Source organism: Acomys minous, assembly GCF_964271855.1.
Source record: "Acomys minous genome assembly, chromosome: 9".
NCBI lineage: Eukaryota > Metazoa > Chordata > Mammalia > Rodentia > Muridae > Acomys > Acomys minous.
Window position 1 is genome coordinate 83376136 of NC_140490.1, and position 19848 is coordinate 83395983.

General features: G+C 53.5%; 1 protein-coding gene across 1 annotated transcript; it reads left to right on the forward strand.

Moving 5' to 3' along the window:
* The first annotated feature begins 9669 nt into the window (after nt 1-9669).
* On the forward strand, nt 9670-14571 carry FEM1A (fem-1 homolog A). Its single transcript, XM_084795930.1, has one exon. It carries the CDS (start codon nt 11263-11265, stop codon nt 13231-13233), a length of 1971 nt encoding a protein of 656 aa, XP_084652056.1. The 5' UTR covers nt 9670-11262; the 3' UTR covers nt 13234-14571.
* Nucleotides 14572-19848: the final 5277 nt, after the last annotated feature.

The window sequence follows — 19848 nt, forward strand, 5'->3', positions numbered from 1 at the left end:
AATGGGCACTGCCTTGGTTAGGTTTTGTCAACTTGACACAGCCAGAATCATCAGGGAAGAGAAACCTCCGCTGATAAAATGCCTCACCAGTTTGACCTGTGGTTCCTTTGCTTGGATTGATTGATGTGGGAGTGTTCCGGCCGCCGTGGGTGGTGCCACCTTGGCAGGTTGGATAGAAAGGCAGGCTTAGCAAGCCCCGGGGCACAAGCTTCTTAACAGTCTCCACCACGGCCTCAGCATCAGCTCCTGCCTCAAGGTCCCCTCCACACTGGACTCTTTCTTCCCTGAGTGGCTTTTGCTCTTTGTCACAGCAACAGAAATCATACCAGGAAGTTTGTTTTTTGCACTGTGTTTCAGTAGAGGGCATGGCCCAGCATCACAAAGCCCTGGGTCCATCCATAGCACCAAATAAGCTGGGTGTGTGGTGGCCACATCTGTCGTTTCAGTGCTCAGGAGGTCAAGGGTGGAGGGTCTGGAGTTCAAGGTCATCCTCAGCTACATAGTGAGCTGGAGACCAGCCTGGGCTACACTGGATTCTGTCTTCAAAACAAAAGCAGGAGCTGGAGAGATGGCTCAGTGGTTAAGAGCACTGGCTGCTCTTCCAGAGTTCGATTCCCAGCAACCACATGGTGACACACACCTGTCATCCAACAACACAATTAGGGTTTCAGAGTAAACCTCAGCTGCACAGGGAATTTGAAGGCAGCCTGCCTGAAACAACAGATGACACACATAAACGCACATATTTCTGGAAGCTGGTTGTTGACCTTCAAGCACTCCACGTCACCTACGCATGCCCATGTTCATCTCCCAGAAAGAGAATCTGTCTGCTATGACTTTTTTCAGCGGTAGATTTGGGAGACTGAAGCAGGAGGATTGCTGTGAGTTTGAGCCAGCCTGGACTGCAGAGCAAGAGCCTGTCACAACAAAACATACTATTCTTCTTTTCTTCTTTCTTTTCTTTCTTTTTTTCTCTTCCCCTTCCTGAGGTTTCTCTGTGTAGCCTTGGCTGTCATGGAACTCACTCTGTAGACCAGGCTGGCCTCCAACTCAGAGATCCTCCTGCCTCTGCCTTCCCGGTGCTGGGATTAAAGGCTGGTGCCACCACATCTGGCTAAAATATAATTTAGAAGATCATCTGAAGCCAGGCAGTAGTGGCGCACACCTTTAAACCCAGCACTCAGGGGGCAGAGGCAGGTGGATCTCTGTGAGTCTGAGGCCAGCCTGGTCTACAAAGTGAGATCCAGGACAGCCAGGATGGTTAAGTAGAGAAACCGTGTCCAGAAAAAAAAAAAAAAAAAAAAAAAAAACCAAAAAAAAAAAAAACTCACAAAAACAAAAAGTTCGGGGACAACAAAATGGCTCAGCGGGTAAAACTGGTTGCTGCAAAGGACCCACATCAGGGAAGGAGCGAAGCAATCCCTGAGTGTCATCTTCTGACCCAACACAGTGAGTGGACATTCACACTCACCGCACCCTGAGGGCGTCCGTGTGCTCTCCGCAGGCAGGTGCTGTACTGGTGCAGCGGTGGCTGCACTTTGTCAGGCAAGCAATCGCTTTCTCATCAGCTTTTAAACCCACTCTCCTGCCAGCCTGGACAAAAGCCAGTGCCTGGGCAGGTCAAAGGAGTCTGACAACTGTAGTCTTCCTAAGTGAAGTAAGTGAAACTGCTCCCCCACGCTCAGAAGCTGTCTCCGGCTCCCTAGCCAGCCCACGTCTGCCGTTAGTAACGTCAATGACTGACAGTCCTCCCCATCCTGGGCAATGTGGCATTCATTCCATCCCCCCCACTCCGTGTGGCTGGTGAAATGTCACAGATTGAGCCCTGCCCAGTAAACAAGAGAAACCGCAGGTGGTTCTCATCCAAGGCCCTTGGCCATGAGCTCTGCACCCCTCAGTGGACTGGGGAGTGCAAAACTACTCAAGGCTGCCATCTGCTCAGGGCTCTGACAGACAAAGACGAGTCATGTTGTTCCTGGGTCTGTGCTGAGGTCCTTAAGGGAACCTGATGGTCCGAGGGCATCAACATGTAGCCCAGGCTAGCCTTCACCTTATGAGCTTTCTGGGTCTTTGAGAGACCTGGCAGTTCTGTAAAGAGGATGGGAAAGCCAGACATGGTGGCTCATGTCTGTGAAATCAGCACTTGGCAGACTGAGGCAGGAGCATTGCTTTGAGTTGCAGCCCACCCTGGGCTATAGAGTGAGATGTCTCAAGTGAGAAGGGAGGTGGCTCAGCCGCCAGGGGAAGCCTGCCACCAAGCCTGATGACCTGAGTTCAATTCCCCAGGGTCCACGAGGCACAAGTAGAGGGACGTGCAAGCTCACTCCATATGTAAATAAATAAATATGAGTCAAAAGGTGACTGGGGTCTGAATGCCAGTGTTGGCCTCTGACCCACACATGCATGTGTACACACACACACACACACACACACACACACACACACACACACACGCAAATCAACATGAATACACACACACTGGGTGCTTCCCTCAAACCACATGTGGAAGCTACCAAAACTGAGGAGAGCTGTGTCTGTCACTCAAAAGCAGATGGGGCTGCAGTGGGAACCAAGGGGGAAAAAAAAAATGCTGGCACAGGGTGGACCCTGGGCTAGCCTCACACTCTGTGCAAATGTGGAGCGGCCTGGGGCCACCACTCTTCACCAAGATCACCTTCACCATCTTAGGTGCGTGTGCATGTGTGTGTGTGTGTGTGTGTGTGTGTGTGTGTGTGTGTGTGTGTGTTGCCTGCATGTGTGTCTGTGCGCCATGTGAGTGCCAGGTGTCCATGGAAGCTGGGAACTAGACTTCCAGGCAGTTGAGAGCCAAAGCCAGGTCTTTGGGGAGAGCATCCAGCACTCTTAACCACTGGGCCATCTCTGCAGCCTCTTTCCTGAGACTCTTGCAGGGTTTATGTGTAGAGCTAGGAGAGACACCTCCCCCAGCCCCCGAGACAGGGTTTCTCTGTATAGCCTTGTTTGGTCTGGACTCTCTCTGTAGACCAGGCTGGCCTCCAACTTACAAAGATCTATATCTGGTCTTTGCTACTTTGTGGGTTCTTTATTCCTTCTCCTCCCCTCGCCCCTTTCACCCCTATCACTAGATAGGAGAGAAAGAAGGATAGAGGGGAGACAGACAGAGATCTCTGAATCTAATTTATTTTTTTTTCTTGTTTCTTCTTTGAGCACAACTACTAACAAAATACAACCAACCCGCCCCCAACCCCTCAGTGACCACCAACCACCAACCCCACCTAACAGGGCTGTAGCATTTATATACCTTCTAAAAAGTTCCAAGAATTGCAAATGTCACACAATCACAGCAGGCAAAACCACGTCCCTGCCAGGGCATGAGGCAAGTCACAGTCAGCTGCTGTGGGCAGTCCAAAGCAGCTCCGTATCTCCACACCTGGGGTTAAAACAAAAACATGGGGCTGGAGAGATGGCTCAGCGGCTAAGAGCACTGGCTGCTCTTCCAGAGGTCCTGAGTTCAATTCCCAGCAACCACGTGGTGGCTCACAACCATCTATAATGAGATCTGGTGCCCTCTTCTAGTGTGCAGGTGTACATGCAGACACAACATTGTATACATAATAAATAAAATCTTAAAAACAAAACCAAACCATGTAGCTGGGCATGGTGGCGCACACCTTTAATCCCAGCACTTAGGAGGCAGAGTCAGGTGGATCTCTGTGAGTTTGAGGCCAGCCTGGTCTACAAAGTGAGTCCAGGACAGCCAAGGCTACACAGAGACCCTGTCTCGAAAAACAAAAACAAAAATCTTTTTTTTTTAGGATTTATTTATTATGCCTGCATGTACACTTACAGGCCAGAAGAGAGCACTACCTCTCATTAGAGATGGTTGTGAGCCACCAAGTGGTTGCTGGGAATTGAACTCAAGACCTCTGGAGGAGCAGCCAGTGCTCTTAACCTCTGAGCCATCTCTTCAGCCCAAAACATGCTCTTATAGTATTTCTGTGTGGTTGTTTTTTTTAAAAAGATTTATTTATTTATTATGTATACAGTGTTCTGCCTGCCCTCCAGGAGAGGGCACCAGATCTCATTATAGATGGCTGTGAACTACCATATGGTTTCTGGGAATTGAACTCAGGACCTTTGGAAAAGCAGACAGTGCTCTTAACCTCTGAGCCATCTCTCCAGCCCCAGTGTGTTTATTTTTAAGATTTATTTATTTATTTATTAAATATAAGGGCATTAGATCACAGGACCTTTGGAAGAGCAGCCAGTGCTCTTAACCTCTGCATTTCTCCAGCCCGTGTGGTTATTTTTAAAGAAATCAAAATTTCAGAATTGTCACTACAACAGAGATCATCCTGCCTCTGCCACCCTAGTGCTGGGATTAAAGGTGTGCATCCTTACCACTTCTTTACTTTTCTTTTACTGTTACTGTTTTTGTTTTGTAAGATTTATTTATTATGTATACAGTGCTCTGCCTGCATGTCCACCTGCAGGCCAGAAGATGGCATCAGATCACATCATAGATGGTTGTGGGCCACCATGTGGGTGCTGGGGACCGAACCAGAAAGGACAGCCAGTATTCTAACCACTGGGCCATCTCTCCAGCCCCACTACAGTTTCTTTGTCCAGACACTGACCTGGGGCAGACGTTGTACTGTAGCTTTTTACCTTAGAAGCGGAGGCCCAGAGGGGTAAAGTACGAGGGTCAGGGAAGTGCAGCCAGGAGACAGAGGGGGTAGCTGGGGTCCATGCAGCCTGTGGCCCAATTCTATGAGGTTCTTTGACACCTTACCCACTTCTAACAGCCTGGCATTCCCTAACGCCATGCTATTTGTCTGTTAAGACACAGTCTCTCACTGTAGCCCAGGCTGGCCCCTCCAGGCCTCAGCTTCTGGGATGATGGGATTGAGATATATACAATGAAGCCTGTCCGCGACTTTCCCAAGCAAGCATGTTGACACACAGACATGTGACCGGGCGCTTGGGGTGGTGACTCCAGCCATGAAGGCTCAGAGAGGACCTTGAAGGTCTCTGCTGCTTGCTTGGAATCTGCTGTTTGTATCATGAAATTTTATTTGGGAGATAGAAGGTAGGGATTCAGAGGTCGAATGACGTTCCCCACACACCCCCAACACACAGCCCCCAGTCCCCCAACCAACCCCCCAACCCCTGCTCAGCAACCAGGGAGATCACCTCCCCAGGGAGGGTGGGAGCTGCCCAGAAAGCCTTGATTACTTCCTGCTCCTTAATGGGCTCTTCAGAACATAGTGGTTTTGGTTTCTATGGCAACAGGCAGGCAGCAGCAGAAGGGAAGAGGCTCCGGAGCTCCCCCCACCCACCCCCATAGATGCTTTCTGGCAGTAAGCTCTTGAGAGCTGAGCCTGGGGGCCGGGGAAGATGCCTAGCAGACACACCTGTGAGGGCCGCTTCCTGGCCCAGTGCACAGTGGGAACGAGAGCCCGTTCTAGCCTGATGAAGGGAAGACAGAGAAACTGCGTGTGCCGCTGGATGTGGCTCGGGAATGGAGCCCTTGCCTAGATCCCTCCCTCGGAGTTGGGGCGGGGGGTGGTGGTGGGCATGGCTCCGAATAAACTAAGCCTCTCAACTTTTTTCCAGTAAATAGAATGAATATACAGCACAAACCCTGGCCTTTCCAAGATCTGTGATCATCGAGCCTGTTGCCCCCTGCTGTCCACTATGGGAACTGCACCCACCTTTGGCTTTTAGGTCACGGTGGGAGCAGCCCAGTTCACTCTAAGGCATCCCAGCCGGGTGTCCACCAAGCCGTCTGGCTTCTGGAGCGGGGGCCTGGTGGCGCCTACCGGTAATTCCAGTTCTTGGCAGTTCCAGCCTAGTTCCGGAAATGACAGGCATGATCCATGTCCTAGTTTTCCAAACCAGCTGGTACCAAGCCCTGTTACTCTTCGGCTCCTGGCGGCTCTAGTCAGCACTGCCCCGCTGCTAAGTACCTATAGCTCCGCGGCTCCCCAGAGCCTGCTCATCCTCCTCTATTCAACCTCCTCTGTCTGACTCAGAACCGGCTACTACGTAAATACGGTGTCTGTGACTGTTTTTCTCCTTCCTCTATGCACTATAGGCAGAGAACACATCCACAGGCCCCGTGCTGCAGCCTTTAACCCCAGCATTGAGGAGGCAGAGGCAGATGGGTCTCTGTGAGTTCAAGGCCATCTGGGCTACATAGTGAGATCTTGTCTAAAACAAAAAGAAAAGAGAGAGAGGGGGAGGGAAGGAGGGAGAGAGAGAGAGAGAGAGAGAGAGAGAGAGAGAGGGAGAGAGAGTCAGTCCAGGTTTGTTTGTTTGTTTTTTTCAAGACAAGGTTTCTCTGTGTAGCCTTGGCTGTACTGGACTCACTTTGTAGACCAGGCTGGCCTCAAACTCACAGCGATCCACCTGCCTCTGCCTCCCGAGTGCTGGGATTAAAGGCACGTGCCACCACGCCCGGCTCTCAACACAGTTTTTTTTATAAAAATATTTCACAGGTATTTATCATGTGTGCGCATGCACACGTGTATGTGTCATACACATGAGCGTAGCCACGTGCGGATCAGCAGACATCCTGCAGGACCTCGTGTGCTCCTTCCGCCATGTAGGTTCGAGGGATCAGCCTCGGGGCTGTCACGCTTGGCAGCCAGCACTTTCACCCCTTAAGCCCTCTCCCGAGCCCAGACACAACTTCCCTGTTGCTCTTTTTTGAGGCAGGGCTGGCCTTGAACTCACAGAGATCCGCCTGCCTCTGCCTCCCAGGTGCTGGGATCAAAGGCCTGAGCCACTATACCAGGCACCCCAGACACAATTTTCCATTGGAGACAGAGTCTTACTGTAGCCCAGGCTAGTCCGCTCATCATCCCCCTGCCTCAGCCCCCGAGTGCTGGGATGACGTGGGTACAGAACCACGGCAGGCTGGACACAATTTAAACGAAAGAAAGAAAGAAAGAAAGAAAGAAAGAAAGAAAGAAAGAAAGAAAGAAAGTTAGTTTAAACCTAAAGCAGTTTGAGTCCCGCTGTATTTGAAGGACGCAAGAGACCAATGACTGTGGCCTTTGGCCCTTAGCACTGGGGTCTTTACGTGGAGAGGAAGGGACATGAGGGGCATTTGGGGACAGAGAACACAAGGGGAAGGTGATGGAGTAGGGGCTAGCCTCACAGTGAGGTTCAAGACTAAGGACCTCAGTGTGATTCCCCGGGATCCACAAGGTGGTAGGAGAGAGTGGATTCTCTCCAGTAAGGTACATATGTGCGCGCGCGCACACACACACACACACACACACACAAACATAAAGGGCCAGGGAGAGCGCTCAGTAGCTCAGTAAGTAATCACACCGCCTGAGTGTGACTCTGGTGGGCGTGGCCTACCCCTGCCATCCCAGTCCAGGAAGGCAGAGACTGGATGCTGAACCCATGGGAGAGGCTGCTTCAATAACTAAGGTGGTCGAGGGATGGGTGGAGCCTCAGGCCTTAAATACAAGCAACATGCAGACAAAGATGAACTTTTTCATCTTTGCATAGCTGACTCCCTGGAAATTGCATATTCCAGCCGGGCGTGGTGGCGCATGCCTTTAATCGCAGCACTCGGGAGGCAGAGGCAGGTAGATCGCTGTGAGTTCGAGGCCAGCTTGATCTACAGAGTGAGTCCAGGACAGCCAGGGCTACACAGAGAAACTGTGTCTCAAAAAGAAAGAAAGAAAGAAAGAAAGAAAGAAAGAAAGAAAGAAAGAAAGAAAGAAAGAAGGAAAGACATTTCCTATTCCAGGGCAGCAGAAGTTGGAGCATGGGCTGTTGTCTCAGCTGACGAAGCTTGGTCTCAGCACCCACGCGGCAGCTCAGTCAACCATCTGCAATTCCGGTTCCAGGGGGGATCTGACACCCTCTTTTGGCCTCTGAGGGCACCTGCGCTCACACCCACATAAATAAAAACAAAACATGTATTTTTGAAGTTGCATAACGTGTTGAAGAGGCAGTTCTGTGGCAAGCGCTTGCCCAGCATCTGCAGTGCCCAGGGGTCGGTCCCCAGCACCATGAGAACAAGTCAGTGGTGCAGCCCCCCAACCCCCCACCCCCAGCCCCCCACCTCCACCCCCACCCCCGTGTTCGCCCAGGAAGATCTATCTACCCACTGCACACTGGTTTAAACTTTTTTTTTAAAAGTTTTTATTTATATATATATTTTTTTTAAATGTAGGAATGCTCTGTCTGCATGTGCACCTACATGTCAGAAGAGAGCATCAGATCCCTTTATAGATAGAGGGTTATGAGCCACCATGTGGTTTCTGGGAATTGAACTCAGGACCTCTGGAAGAGCAGCCAGTGTTCTTAACCCCTGAGCCATCTCTCCAGCCCTGGCTTAAACTTCTACCTCCTGACTTCCACCTCCTGTGTCCTGGCTGACGCCACCCAGCTTCTAGACTCCTTCTGTCCCCAACACCAGATCAGTAACTATTCACAGAATGAGGAAATCCACTCTGTTCTGGGCTTGGACTCCCTGGGGTCTGCGACACCACTTCCTGTATTCCCCCCACCCTTTTTTTTTGAGACAGGGTTTCTCTGTGTAGCTCTGGCTGTCCTAGAACTCTCTGTAGATCAGGCTGGCCTCGAACTCAGAGACCCGTCTGCTTCTACCTCCGGAGTGCTGGGATTAAAGGCGCATGTGTCACCACCCAGATACAGACATTACATCTATGTGTTTGCTTTTTCATTAACTACACCATGAAGGTCCTTGTGGGGACACAGCCCTGGCAAAGCTCTCTGTGAGCCTCTTGCGTGGCTGGTGGAGGTGGCTCGGCTGTGACTCTGCCTGAGAGGCGGTCGTGGTCAGGATTTAGGAGCTGGCTATGGCTAGTCACACCCAGTGGGGTCCGCTTGGCAGGTAGCCCAGAATGTGCCCGTGCATAGCAGGCAGATGCCCACAGCTGAGGAGCAGACAGGGAGAGCGGAGACAGACTGACACACAGGCACAGGAGGCACACAGTGGCTGGAGTGTCCCCAAGCACAGGCCCCAGAGGACCTCCTCATAGCTGACTCCCTGGGAGGCCTAAGGAAGCAAAAAACAAAACAAAACAAAACAAAAACAAAAAACAAAAAACACAACCCATATTCAAAACAAAGAAAAATAACTAGTGAGATAGTTAGGCAGGCTTGCTTCCAAGACAGATGACCAGAGTTCAATCCCCAGATCCCACACAGTGGAAGATGAGAACTGAATCCCAAGCACACACTCCCTATGTGTGTGCTGTGGTACGCATTATGCAATTTTAAATTGCATTTATTGGGCTGGGCCTGGTGGTGCACACCTTTAATCCCAGCACTTGGGAGGCAGAGGCTGGTGGATCGCCGTGAGTTCGAGGCCAGCCTGGTCTACAAAGCGAGTCCAGGACAGCCAAGGCTACACAGAGAGACTCTGTCTCGAAAAACCAAAATATATATAATAAATAAAAATTAATAATAATAATAATAATAATAATAATAATAATAATAATAATAATAGCAGCATTTTTTTCACTCTTGGGGTTTGTGTGTCTATGTGCCACAGAACACGTATGGATGTCAAAAAGACCCTTGGAAATCAGTTCTCACCTCCCACCATGTGGGTCTCGGGAACTGACGTCCGCGTGAGCTACGTGAAATCCTCCTCAAACTAATCTTTAAAAAAGACATTGAGGGGGCTGGAGAGATGGCTCAGAGGTTAAGAGCGCTGGCTGCTCTTCCAAAGGTCCTGAGTTCAATTCCCGGCAACCACACGGATCTGATGTCCTCTTCTGGCATGCAGGTGTACATGTAGACAGAACATTGTACATAATAAATAAATAAATTCTAAAAAAACAAAAAGCAAAAAAAAACACCAACCCACATTGAGGGACTGGAGCGATGGTTCAGCAGTAACTCGCACCCACAGGGCAGCTCACACCACCTGTAACTCCCGCTGGAGGGGGACTCGACGCCCTCTGCTGGCCTCGTCGGACGCGGCGCGCATGTGGCTGATACACGTGCTTTTTGAAAAATTAAAAATAACTTAAAAATCGGGACTGCTTAACGTTGCCGGGTCTTTGTCTCTTACGCCCGGCGCGCGCCCCCTGCTGGCCAGAAAGGCCTTCCTACGAGGCACATCGCTCCCGATTGGCTGCGAGTCACTTTCCGTACCCGCTGGGAAATGTAGTCCGCGGAGGGTGAGGAGCCACGTTTATTTCCTGCCTGAGCGGGCACGGAAACCGGAATTACGTCACTACATTGGCCAGGGTTGCTTGCGGCGTGTCCCCTAAAGTGCCCTAACACGAGGGAAATACTTTTATCTGCTTTTCAGTTCGGATGTCCCAACGCTCTCAGGGAAATGTAGTCCTTTTTCGGCTTCACGCTTTTTCCTGCGTGCTCTGCGGCAAAGCTTGGTGTGCAGCTTTACATGCTGGGAACTAGAGCCTTTCAATGGCTACCTCCGGCTACGATGCACCTCGCCCACGTCCTCGGAGCTGGAGCGCAGGTTTCTGGGCATTCTTTTAGGACAGTAGCGCACTTGCCCATATTTCCTAGCGCTAATGCCCGTATAGCCTCTCATGACGAAATTGCAGCCGTTCAGCAGCTTGTTTTCTATCCCTATGCTCCGTAACTGAAAACAAAATTCCCACCATGCCCTGGCTCATAGCTGGCTTCGGAAATGTAGCCCTTTATGACTCCCTGTGCCGTAATGTCAGCAACAGCAAGAATAGCCTCAAATTTCCCGCGCTTGCAGGAGGCTTGCCACCTGCTCGACAATTTAATGGGAAATGTCATTTCCAGGGAGGAGCGCGCTTGCTCTTTCTATAGTCTCTTGCCGGTGAAAGTAACCGAAAATACGCCATCAAATAACTAGGGTCACACACTTTATAGCCTCTCATAGTAGAAATTGGAAACCGAGAGTCTTTCTGAGAAACGTCCTTTTGGGAATGGAGCGCGAAGATGCTTCCTGCAGGCTCCGCCTTAGACTTGGTCCCAGGACCAGCGTCACCAAATTTCCCAGGGTCGCATTGACCATTTGCCTTGCTTGGAGCAAATTGTGGTCAGCTCTCTCTACTCCTTTCGGGAAATGTAGTCTTTTCCTCCACTCTGAGCTCTCAGCATCTTCCGGCGAGCGATCGCTCCTGGGACTCCATTTCCCGGCATGCCCGCGGCCCCCCCCCCGTCGCGGCGGCCATTTTGTTCCGCCTGGAGGCCCGCTAAGATGGCAGCCGGGGAGAAGGTGAAGGTTGTCTCCTGCGACCGGCGGCCCGGCTAGAGCCGGCAGCGTCGCTCCCAAGCATGGATCTGCACACGGCAGTGTACAATGCGGCGCACGACGGCAAGCTGCTGTTGCTGCAGAAGCTGCTGGCAGGCCGCGGCCGCGAGGAGCTGGACGAGCTGCTGGGTGAGGTGGCGGGCGGCGGCACCCCGCTGCTGATCGCGGCGCGCCGCGGCCACCTGGACGTGGTGGAGTACCTGGTGGACCACTGCGGCGCCAGCGTGGAGGCGGGCGGCTCCGTGCACTTCGATGGCGAGACCATTGAGGGCGCCCCGCCGCTCTGGGCAGCGTCAGCGGCGGGCCACCTGGCCGTGGTGCGCAGCCTCCTGCGCCGGGGCGCCTCGGTCAACCGCACCACGCGCACCAACTCCACGCCGCTGCGCGCCGCCTGCTTCGACGGCCACCTGGACGTGGTGCGCTACCTGGTGGGCGAGCACAAGGCGGACCTGGAGGTCGCCAACCGCCACGGCCACACGTGCCTCATGATCTCCTGCTACAAGGGCCACCGCGAGATCGCGCGCTACCTCCTGGAGCGCGGCGCGCAGGTGAACCGGCGCAGCGCCAAGGGCAACACTGCCCTGCACGACTGCGCCGAATCTGGCAGCCTGGAGATCTTGCAACTGCTGCTGGGCTGCCACGCGCGCATGGAGCGCGACGGCTATGGCATGACCCCGCTGCTGGCCGCCAGCGTCACCGGGCACACAAACATCGTGGAGTATCTCATCCAAGAGCAGCCCGGTCACGGGCAGCTCTCGGGGGCAGAGCTGAGCAGGGAAGGCGGCTCCTCCTCCCAGGGGCCAGACAGCCGCTGTTCCACCCCGGAGGAGGCAGAACCTTACGAGAGCTGCTGCCCTACTAGCCGGGAAGCGGCCGTGGAAGCTTTGGAGCTGCTGGGAGCCACCTATGTGGATAAGAAAAGAGATCTGCTTGGAGCCTTGAAACACTGGAGAAGGGCGATGGAGCTCCGCCACCAGGGTGGGGACTACCTTCCCAAGCCCGAGCCCCAGCAGCTGGTTCTGGCCTATGACTATTCCAGGGAGGTGAACACGCCCCAGGAGCTGGAGGCCCTCATCACAGATCCCGATGAGATGCGGATGCAGGCACTACTTATACGGGAGAGGATCCTGGGGCCCTCACACCCTGACACTTCATACTACATAAGGTACCGGGGTGCCGTCTATGCGGACTCTGGAAATTTCGAGCGCTGTATCCGTCTGTGGAAGTATGCCTTGGACATGCAACAGAGCAACCTGGAACCCCTGAGCCCCATGACAGCCAGCAGCTTCCTGTCGTTCGCAGAGCTGTTCTCCTACGTGCTGCAGGACCGCTCAGCCAAAGGCAACCTGGGGATGCAGCTCGGCTTCGCCGACCTCATGGGCGTGCTCAGCAAAGGGGTCCGGGAAGTGGAGCGGGCTCTGCAGCTGTCCAAGGAGCCAGGGGACTCGGCACAGTTTACCAAAGCCATTGCTATCATCCTCCACCTGCTGTACCTGCTGGAGAAGGTGGAGTGCACCCCCAGCCAGGAACATCTCAAGCACCAGACGGTCTACCGCCTGCTCAAGTGTGCCCCTCGAGGCAAGAACGGCTTTACCCCACTGCACATGGCGGTGGACAAGGAGACCACCAACGTGGGGCGGTACCGTGTGGGCGTCTTCCCCTCGCTGCACGTGGTCAAGGTGCTGCTGGACTGCGGAGCCGACCCAGACAGCCGAGATTTTGACAACAACACCCCGCTGCACATCGCCGCCCAGAACAACTGCCCAGCCATCATGGACGCACTCATCGAAGCTGGGGCCCACATGGACGCCACCAATGCCTTCAAGAAGACTGCCTACGAGCTGCTGGACTCGAAGCTGCTGGCGAAGAGCACCGTGCAGCCCTTCAATTACATTACGCTACAGTGCCTGGCTGCCCGCGCCCTGGATAGGAACAAGGTCCCTTATAAGGGCTTCATCCCAGAGGAGCTGGAGGCCTTCATCCAGTTGCACTGAGCCTGGCCCGGCCACCAGTGTCTGCTTTGGCCTTGTCCAAGCAGGAGCATCCTGCTGGCAGTGGGGGTGCAGTGGAGTGAGCCCCGCTGTTGATTCTAGAAGCCTTAAAGGGTCACATGGTAGGAAGACTGTCTTTCTCCTTGGCCATGCAAAACGATGTCAGTGGCATCTCTATGGGTCTGGAGGCCTCTGCTCTGTCACCCAGACCCCAGCCAACTTGTACTGGAGTCCTGTGCACCAGCCCTGGTCAAGATGGGGTCAGAAGTCTGGAAGCGCAGTGAGCAAAAGGCTCCTTCCTGCGGTGGGCACCCACCACCTAGATGTGTGCGGTTGGTTTGTCATTTACTGAACAGGTGGGCGGCAGCCTGGAGCCCACCATCTGAGGTTTTTGCTCTGTCTTTTTTTTCCCTTCTGGTTTCTGCTTGTTGGACTTAGTAATGACTTAGTTTGAAGTTGCCAGCACTTTGCGGTGGCCACAGCTAAGAGCAGCGCGAGTTATGAGCGCAGATCTGTGACAGAGGTCCTGAGAAGCGGTCATGCCCATGGTGGTCAGAGAGAGCACTGTCCCCAAGAAGGCTGAGAGCCGGCCTTTAACCCCAGCACTCAGGAGACAGAGGCAGGTCTCCATAAAGATGCCATGTCTCGAAAAACCAAAAAAAAAAAAAAGAAGGCCCAGAGCAAGTGGCAGGAGCAACACCAGGCAGACACCATGCCGCCAGGCCCCTCTTACCAATCACAACAGCGGTGATGACCTGGCAGGTGCTGCAGCCACTAGGTTCACATCCGTGCCACACTGGTCCTGTTTCCCCTTCCCTGAGGAACTGACCCAGGGTCTTCATGAGGAGTCCCCTAGTATCCCTGATAGCTGCAGGGAAGACTAGGGAAGGTAGGGAGCTGCCAGCCAGGGCTGCGATGGATCCATGTGGTACCAGCTTGACCCACGTGGGGCCCCGAGTGCAGCCTAGCACCACAAAAACAAAAACCACTGAACAGCTGCCTTGACTCTACCAGCTCTTTCCCTGTCGCTTGCGGTGTGTGATTCACCCTGGATCATTCATGCCGAGGCAGGAGGTGCACATCCTCGGCCTATGGGAACCAGCTGCAGGGAGAGGAAGTCAAGTGTAGAGGGGCCAGTTTCGCTCAGCCATTGGTGCCACCTAAGCTGTCCCTTGAAGACATCAGTGTGTGTTGCAGTGTTAGGGTTCTCTGTACAAACCAAGCTTTAGCCTTACTGGGCAGGGCCTCGCTGCCCCGCCCTGCCGAAGCTCAGGGCAAACGTGAACCCCTGGGAGTCGTGGTACTGATATTTATGAATTAAAATGCAAGGATGTGAAGAAATCTGCCTAACCGTTCTTTGATGTGGTCAGGTTGTGGGTGGTGGCACAGACCCACCGTCTCAGCACTTCCGAGGCTGAGGCAGGAGGATCATATACATTGGAGGCAATGCTGGAGTAGAGCAAGGGTTCGTGTATAGTCTGGTGCTAACATAATGAAGCAGTATTTTAAGGCCCCTGCCCTCTCGAAACCATCTCCTATGCCGTATGATACTAGTGAGCATTTACTGAGCCCCTACTGCCCGCCAGGTGCTCAGACGCCCCGCCCGCCCACAGCAGCTGCCTTTTCACGTAGCTGTTACCATTTAGATATGGGGGGTAGGAGCAAGGCTAGCCAGGTGAAGACCACAAGGGGTGTGCCCAGGGACACGGAACACATGAGAAAAAGTCAGACTCAAACCCTTCATCTCAGCAGGTGTCCAGATCCATTCCCCTGCCTCAGCACCTTGAGCATCTGTCTCAAGGGTCCTTGCAGAACTACTGACCCCCTGCCCAACGTCAAATTTAGAAGAATAACTATGTGAGCCCCATGTTCTGTACAGGGCCAGAATACAGAGCGCTGCCTCGGGCCAGGCTGTGGTGGACAGTCTTCTGGGAGGTTTGATCTTTCAGGTCCCAGTGGCTCCTTCCAGCCGGGTTCACCCTGGTAGGAGCAGCAGGGCCAAAGGACAGGTTTCCTACAAAGCCCCCTCCCCTGCGTTCTACCCAGCCTTACCCATAACTGTTCAGGCCTGTGTCTCTTGTACTCCGTCTTACCAATCACAACAGCCTGTGGGGGGGCAGGGTGGGGGGGCTCTGACGATTGGTTAACAGGTAGCCTGGAGACCCTGTGGTCAGATGGTGGACTTCCTGGGAGAGTTAGGAGAGACTAACAGTAGGGTGTAGTGGCAGAGGCAGGGGGATCTCTCTGAGTTCAAGGTCCTCCTGGTCTACATAACCCCAGGACAGCCAGAACTACTGAGAGAGACACCCCCCCACCCCACCCCCGCCGCCAAAAAAAAACCCCAAAACCAAAGATGACTGCCGGAGGGATGGCGCTAAGTGCCTGCCACCTATGAGGCTCCGGTTCAGCCCCTCAGCACGACACCAGTGGTGAGTGGGCAGATAGACCTGGAGCAAGGGAGGGAGGCCCACTCCCCCCCACCCTCACCCCGGCTCCCACACCCGGCTGGTCTCCGTTCATGTGGATCAGGGCAGTGGCACAGCCTGTCCCTGTGGGCTGCACCAGTGCCTGGTATTTCTAGGTAGGGAGCGTCCCGACCTCGGGTTAAACATAGCCCAGCTCAGCACCACCTCACTTAGCACTCAGCCAGCTGAACCTTGGGGCCCAAGGGGATGACAGGAGGATTGACAGCGCAGCAGGTGTGGGTTGGAGGCTGTGGCCAGCACTTGCTGTGCTGCAGAGGAGATGGTGGGCTTGGCCCTGCGCATTTGAGATGCCACACTCAGCCCTAAGGACTTGTTAAAGCCTGTGGAAGTGGGCTTGAACCACATACACTGCCATACCTTCAGTCGCAGCCCTCCAGAGGCAGGGGGATCTCTGTGAGTTCCGGGACAGCTAGGGGTACCCAGTGAGGCCCTCTGTCAGGAACAAAAACAACCAACCAGCTAGTCGTGGTGGTGCGCACCTTTACTCCCAGCACTTGGGAGGCAGAGGGAGGTGGATCTCTGTGAATTCCAGGCCAGCCTGATCTACAAAGTGAGTCCAGGACAGACAGAGAAACCCTATCTTGGACAAAAAAAAAAAAAAAACGAGCCTGATTGACCTTGACCTTCAGAAGCCTTCCCAGGTTACCCTCTGCAGCTAGGCCACTGCCTATTTCCTTCTCAGCCAATTGCTGGTGAGGGGGTGGGGGGCGGGGGTGCATGTGAGTGTGGTACCTGAGGGCCAGACAAGTCCACCCACCTGCAGCTGGAGTTACAGTGCATGTGAGCCACCTGCTGTGGGTGCTGGCACTCATACAGTTAACCACTGAGCCACCTTAGGCAAGGTAGCCCAGGCTGGCCTTGAACTCCTGATCCTACTGCCTCTTAGAGTACTGGGTCACAGGTATGTTCCATCATGCTCAATTTACAAAACTGACCCTTTTCACATCTACAAATCAGTGGGTTTTTAAATATATATATATATATATATATATATATATATATATATATATATATATATATATATTTTATGTCTATGAATGTTCTGTTCTCATGCACACCAGAAGAAGAAATCAGATCCCATTACAGATGGTTTTGAGCCACCATGTGGGTGCTGGGAATTAAACTCAGGACCTCTGGAAGAGCAGACAGTGCTCTCAACCACTGAGCCATCTCTCCAGCCCCCAAATCAGTGATTTTTAGGGTATCCTCCAGGCGCCCCCAGAGGTTGAGTTCAGGCCTGGGGTGTGGTAAGCACTTGTGAGCTTGGAACCCTGGGACCCACCTCGAGCCCTGGGATACTTGCTAAAAACTGTAAAGTTTACTTAAAGAAAAACTCAGTGGCTGCAGTTGAATAGGATGAGTAAGGCCAGGCTCACCAACAACTGTCGGAAGGATGGGACGGGAGAAATCAGTACAAAAGCCACAGAGCAGTGGACACAGGACTGACCAGCTCACATCTGGTGTGGGGTCTGAGAGCCTCCACTGCTGGATGCTGAGCCCAAATCCTTTTCACACCCCTAGGAGTCTGGCTGCCTCTTGGTGCTGCTTGAAAGGCCTGAGCCACACACAGGCTAAAAATAAAAGCCCCACCCTGGCATCTCGTAGGAGGCTCATCTCTTTGGGCACCAACTCAACATAGGACAGCAGCTTGCAGTCTTGGAGATTGACTCCACCCTCTCCGTGCCTCAGTTTCTCTATCTGGGAGATGGGGGAGGAGCATCATACCCCTCCCAGGGCCCCCAATCGAAAGGGCTGTTCACTGCAGCACTGCCTTAGCACACCCAACCACCTCCCACACTCCAACCGTCCTGTAGCTGAGGTTGACCTTGAACTCGTGATCCGCTGAGGATGGAGTCCCCCCCACAGCTGAGATCAGCCCACTGAGGGACCCCTGGACCCCTTAGAGCCTCTTGGTCCTCTAGGATGCCTCTCTAGGAGCGGCCTGAGGTGCCTACTGTGCCTTCAGCATCCCCACCACTGCTGAGTAGAGCTCTGAGTTCAGCCAGATGGAAGCAGGAACCACAGAAGGTGTCCTTGGCATACAGTGGGTGCCTAACAGGAATTGTGTGAGCAGGCACATGTGTGCACATGTTAGGGGGTCCAGGGAGCATCAGTGTTTCGGGAGCTGCTCACCTCAGCTCTTCGATGATTTGTTGGGATTTTGCATTTGTGTGCCTGACTCTGAGGAGTTGGTACTCCTGGGTACCTGGGATCGAACTCAGGCCAGCAGGCTTTGCTGCAAGGCTCTGCTGACTGAGCCCTCTAGTGACCATGGTTGGTTTTAAACTGACCTCACTGACCCTGCAGCATAGAGTTGCCTGGACTGCCTGGGAATCCCGGAGTTCTCCCCCCGCCCCCCGCCCCTGCCTCCCCAGCACAGGGACCACAGGCAAACGCCAGCTGTTTTATTCATGCTCGAGGCTCAAGTTCAAGTCCTCAGCCTCAAAGTAATGGGTTTTAAAAGAGGTGGCTGAGGGCCTGGAGGTGGTGGCGCACGCCTTTAGTGCCAGCACTCAGGAGGCAGAGGCGGATGGATCTCTGAGTTCAAGGCCAGCCTGATCTACAGAGTGAGTTCTAGGACAGACAGGGCTACACAGAGAAACCCTGTCTTGAAAAAACAAAAACTGAAGAGGGGCCAAAACGCCCCTATAAAGACTCTGGATATGCGTGTGTGTGTGTGTGTGTGTGTGTGTGTGTGTGTGTGTGTGTGTGTACTTTTATGGGTGATTTACCTGCATAGGCCAGAAGAAGGTGTTGGATGCCCTAAGATGTTACAGATGGTTGTGAGCTTCCACTTTTGTACTTGGAATGGAACACAGGTCCTCTGCAAGAGCAGCCGGTGCTCTAACCACTGAGCTGTCCCGCCAGCTCTGAGAGCTTAAGGAAGTTTAAGAGGGAGTCAGGGAGGAATCTAGGGGGAGAGCTTTCCAGCCAGTCACAAAGGTCCCTGGCACACCTAAGCCAGGAGGGAACTGGCTGGAAGAAGAAGAAGAAGGGCAGCCAGCCGGGTGAGGAGGAGGAGGGGAGGGGTGGGGCAGGTCCCCTGCACACGCTCACAGCGACCTCCAGCAGTGCACTCCCTGCTGAGGGGGTGGGGGCTTCACCCAGGCCTCCTTCCAAATCCTTTCTGCTACAGAAGCTGTGGGAACCCAGTGTGGGCAGAAGCTAGGAGGGCCTTGGCAAATGACACAACTTCCTCCTTTCGGTTCCCTGAGGAGGGCCCGTGGGGTGGCTGGAGCCAGGTCATGGTAACATGGACTCGCCCAGCAGTGTGCTGCAGGCCTGGGAAGGGAGGTTGCCAGATGCTTCTAGAGCAAGCTACAAAGGAGCAGGAGACGGCCCCGGCTTCCTGGCCCACCCCAGCCGGCTACATATCCATAAGCACACGAGTCCCCAAGAGACCCCTCTGCTGCCTGCGTTAGGCCACACACCTAAAGCCACCAGGCCTCACCCCCGGAGTTTGATCCCCAGGACCTAACGGAAAGAGAGGACTGACCTCTGCACACATGATCACACGCAAAATAAGTGTAAAAGCACATTTGTAACACATTCTGCCCTGTAAAAACCCAGGCACACACACGGTGTGTGACTCTGCTGCAAAATAAGACCGTGGGCTTGGAAAGAACATTTGTAAAACAAATAAGGATTCCATAAGAACATACAACATGCCAGGCGTAGTGGCGCATGCCTTTAATCCCAGCACTCAGGAGGCAGAGGCAAGTGGATCTCTGTGAGTTTGAGGCCAGTCTGGTCTACAAAGTGAGTCTAGGACAGCCAAGACAACACAGAGAAACCCTGTCTCAAAAAAACAAAACAAAGGAACACCCAACCTGAATCTCCGTGCTCCAGAAGAGAGTCAAGGCTAGCCTGCTTTACATAGTGGGTTACAAGACTGCATAGTGACACCCTGTGCCTGCCACTCTCGGTAAAAGCCAGGACAGGCTTTGAGCAGAGATTGGCCTTTTGAATCCCCAGCTGGGTAGTGACACCGGGCTGAGGCTGCCACCAGGGAACATCAGCCGGGGGACCCTGGAGCTCAAACACTGTTCAGTGTGGTTCCAGCCCCTCAGAGACTTCCTCCTTCCAGAAGCTTCCTTCAGTCACTGCACCCATCACAGCCCTAAGGCTGTGA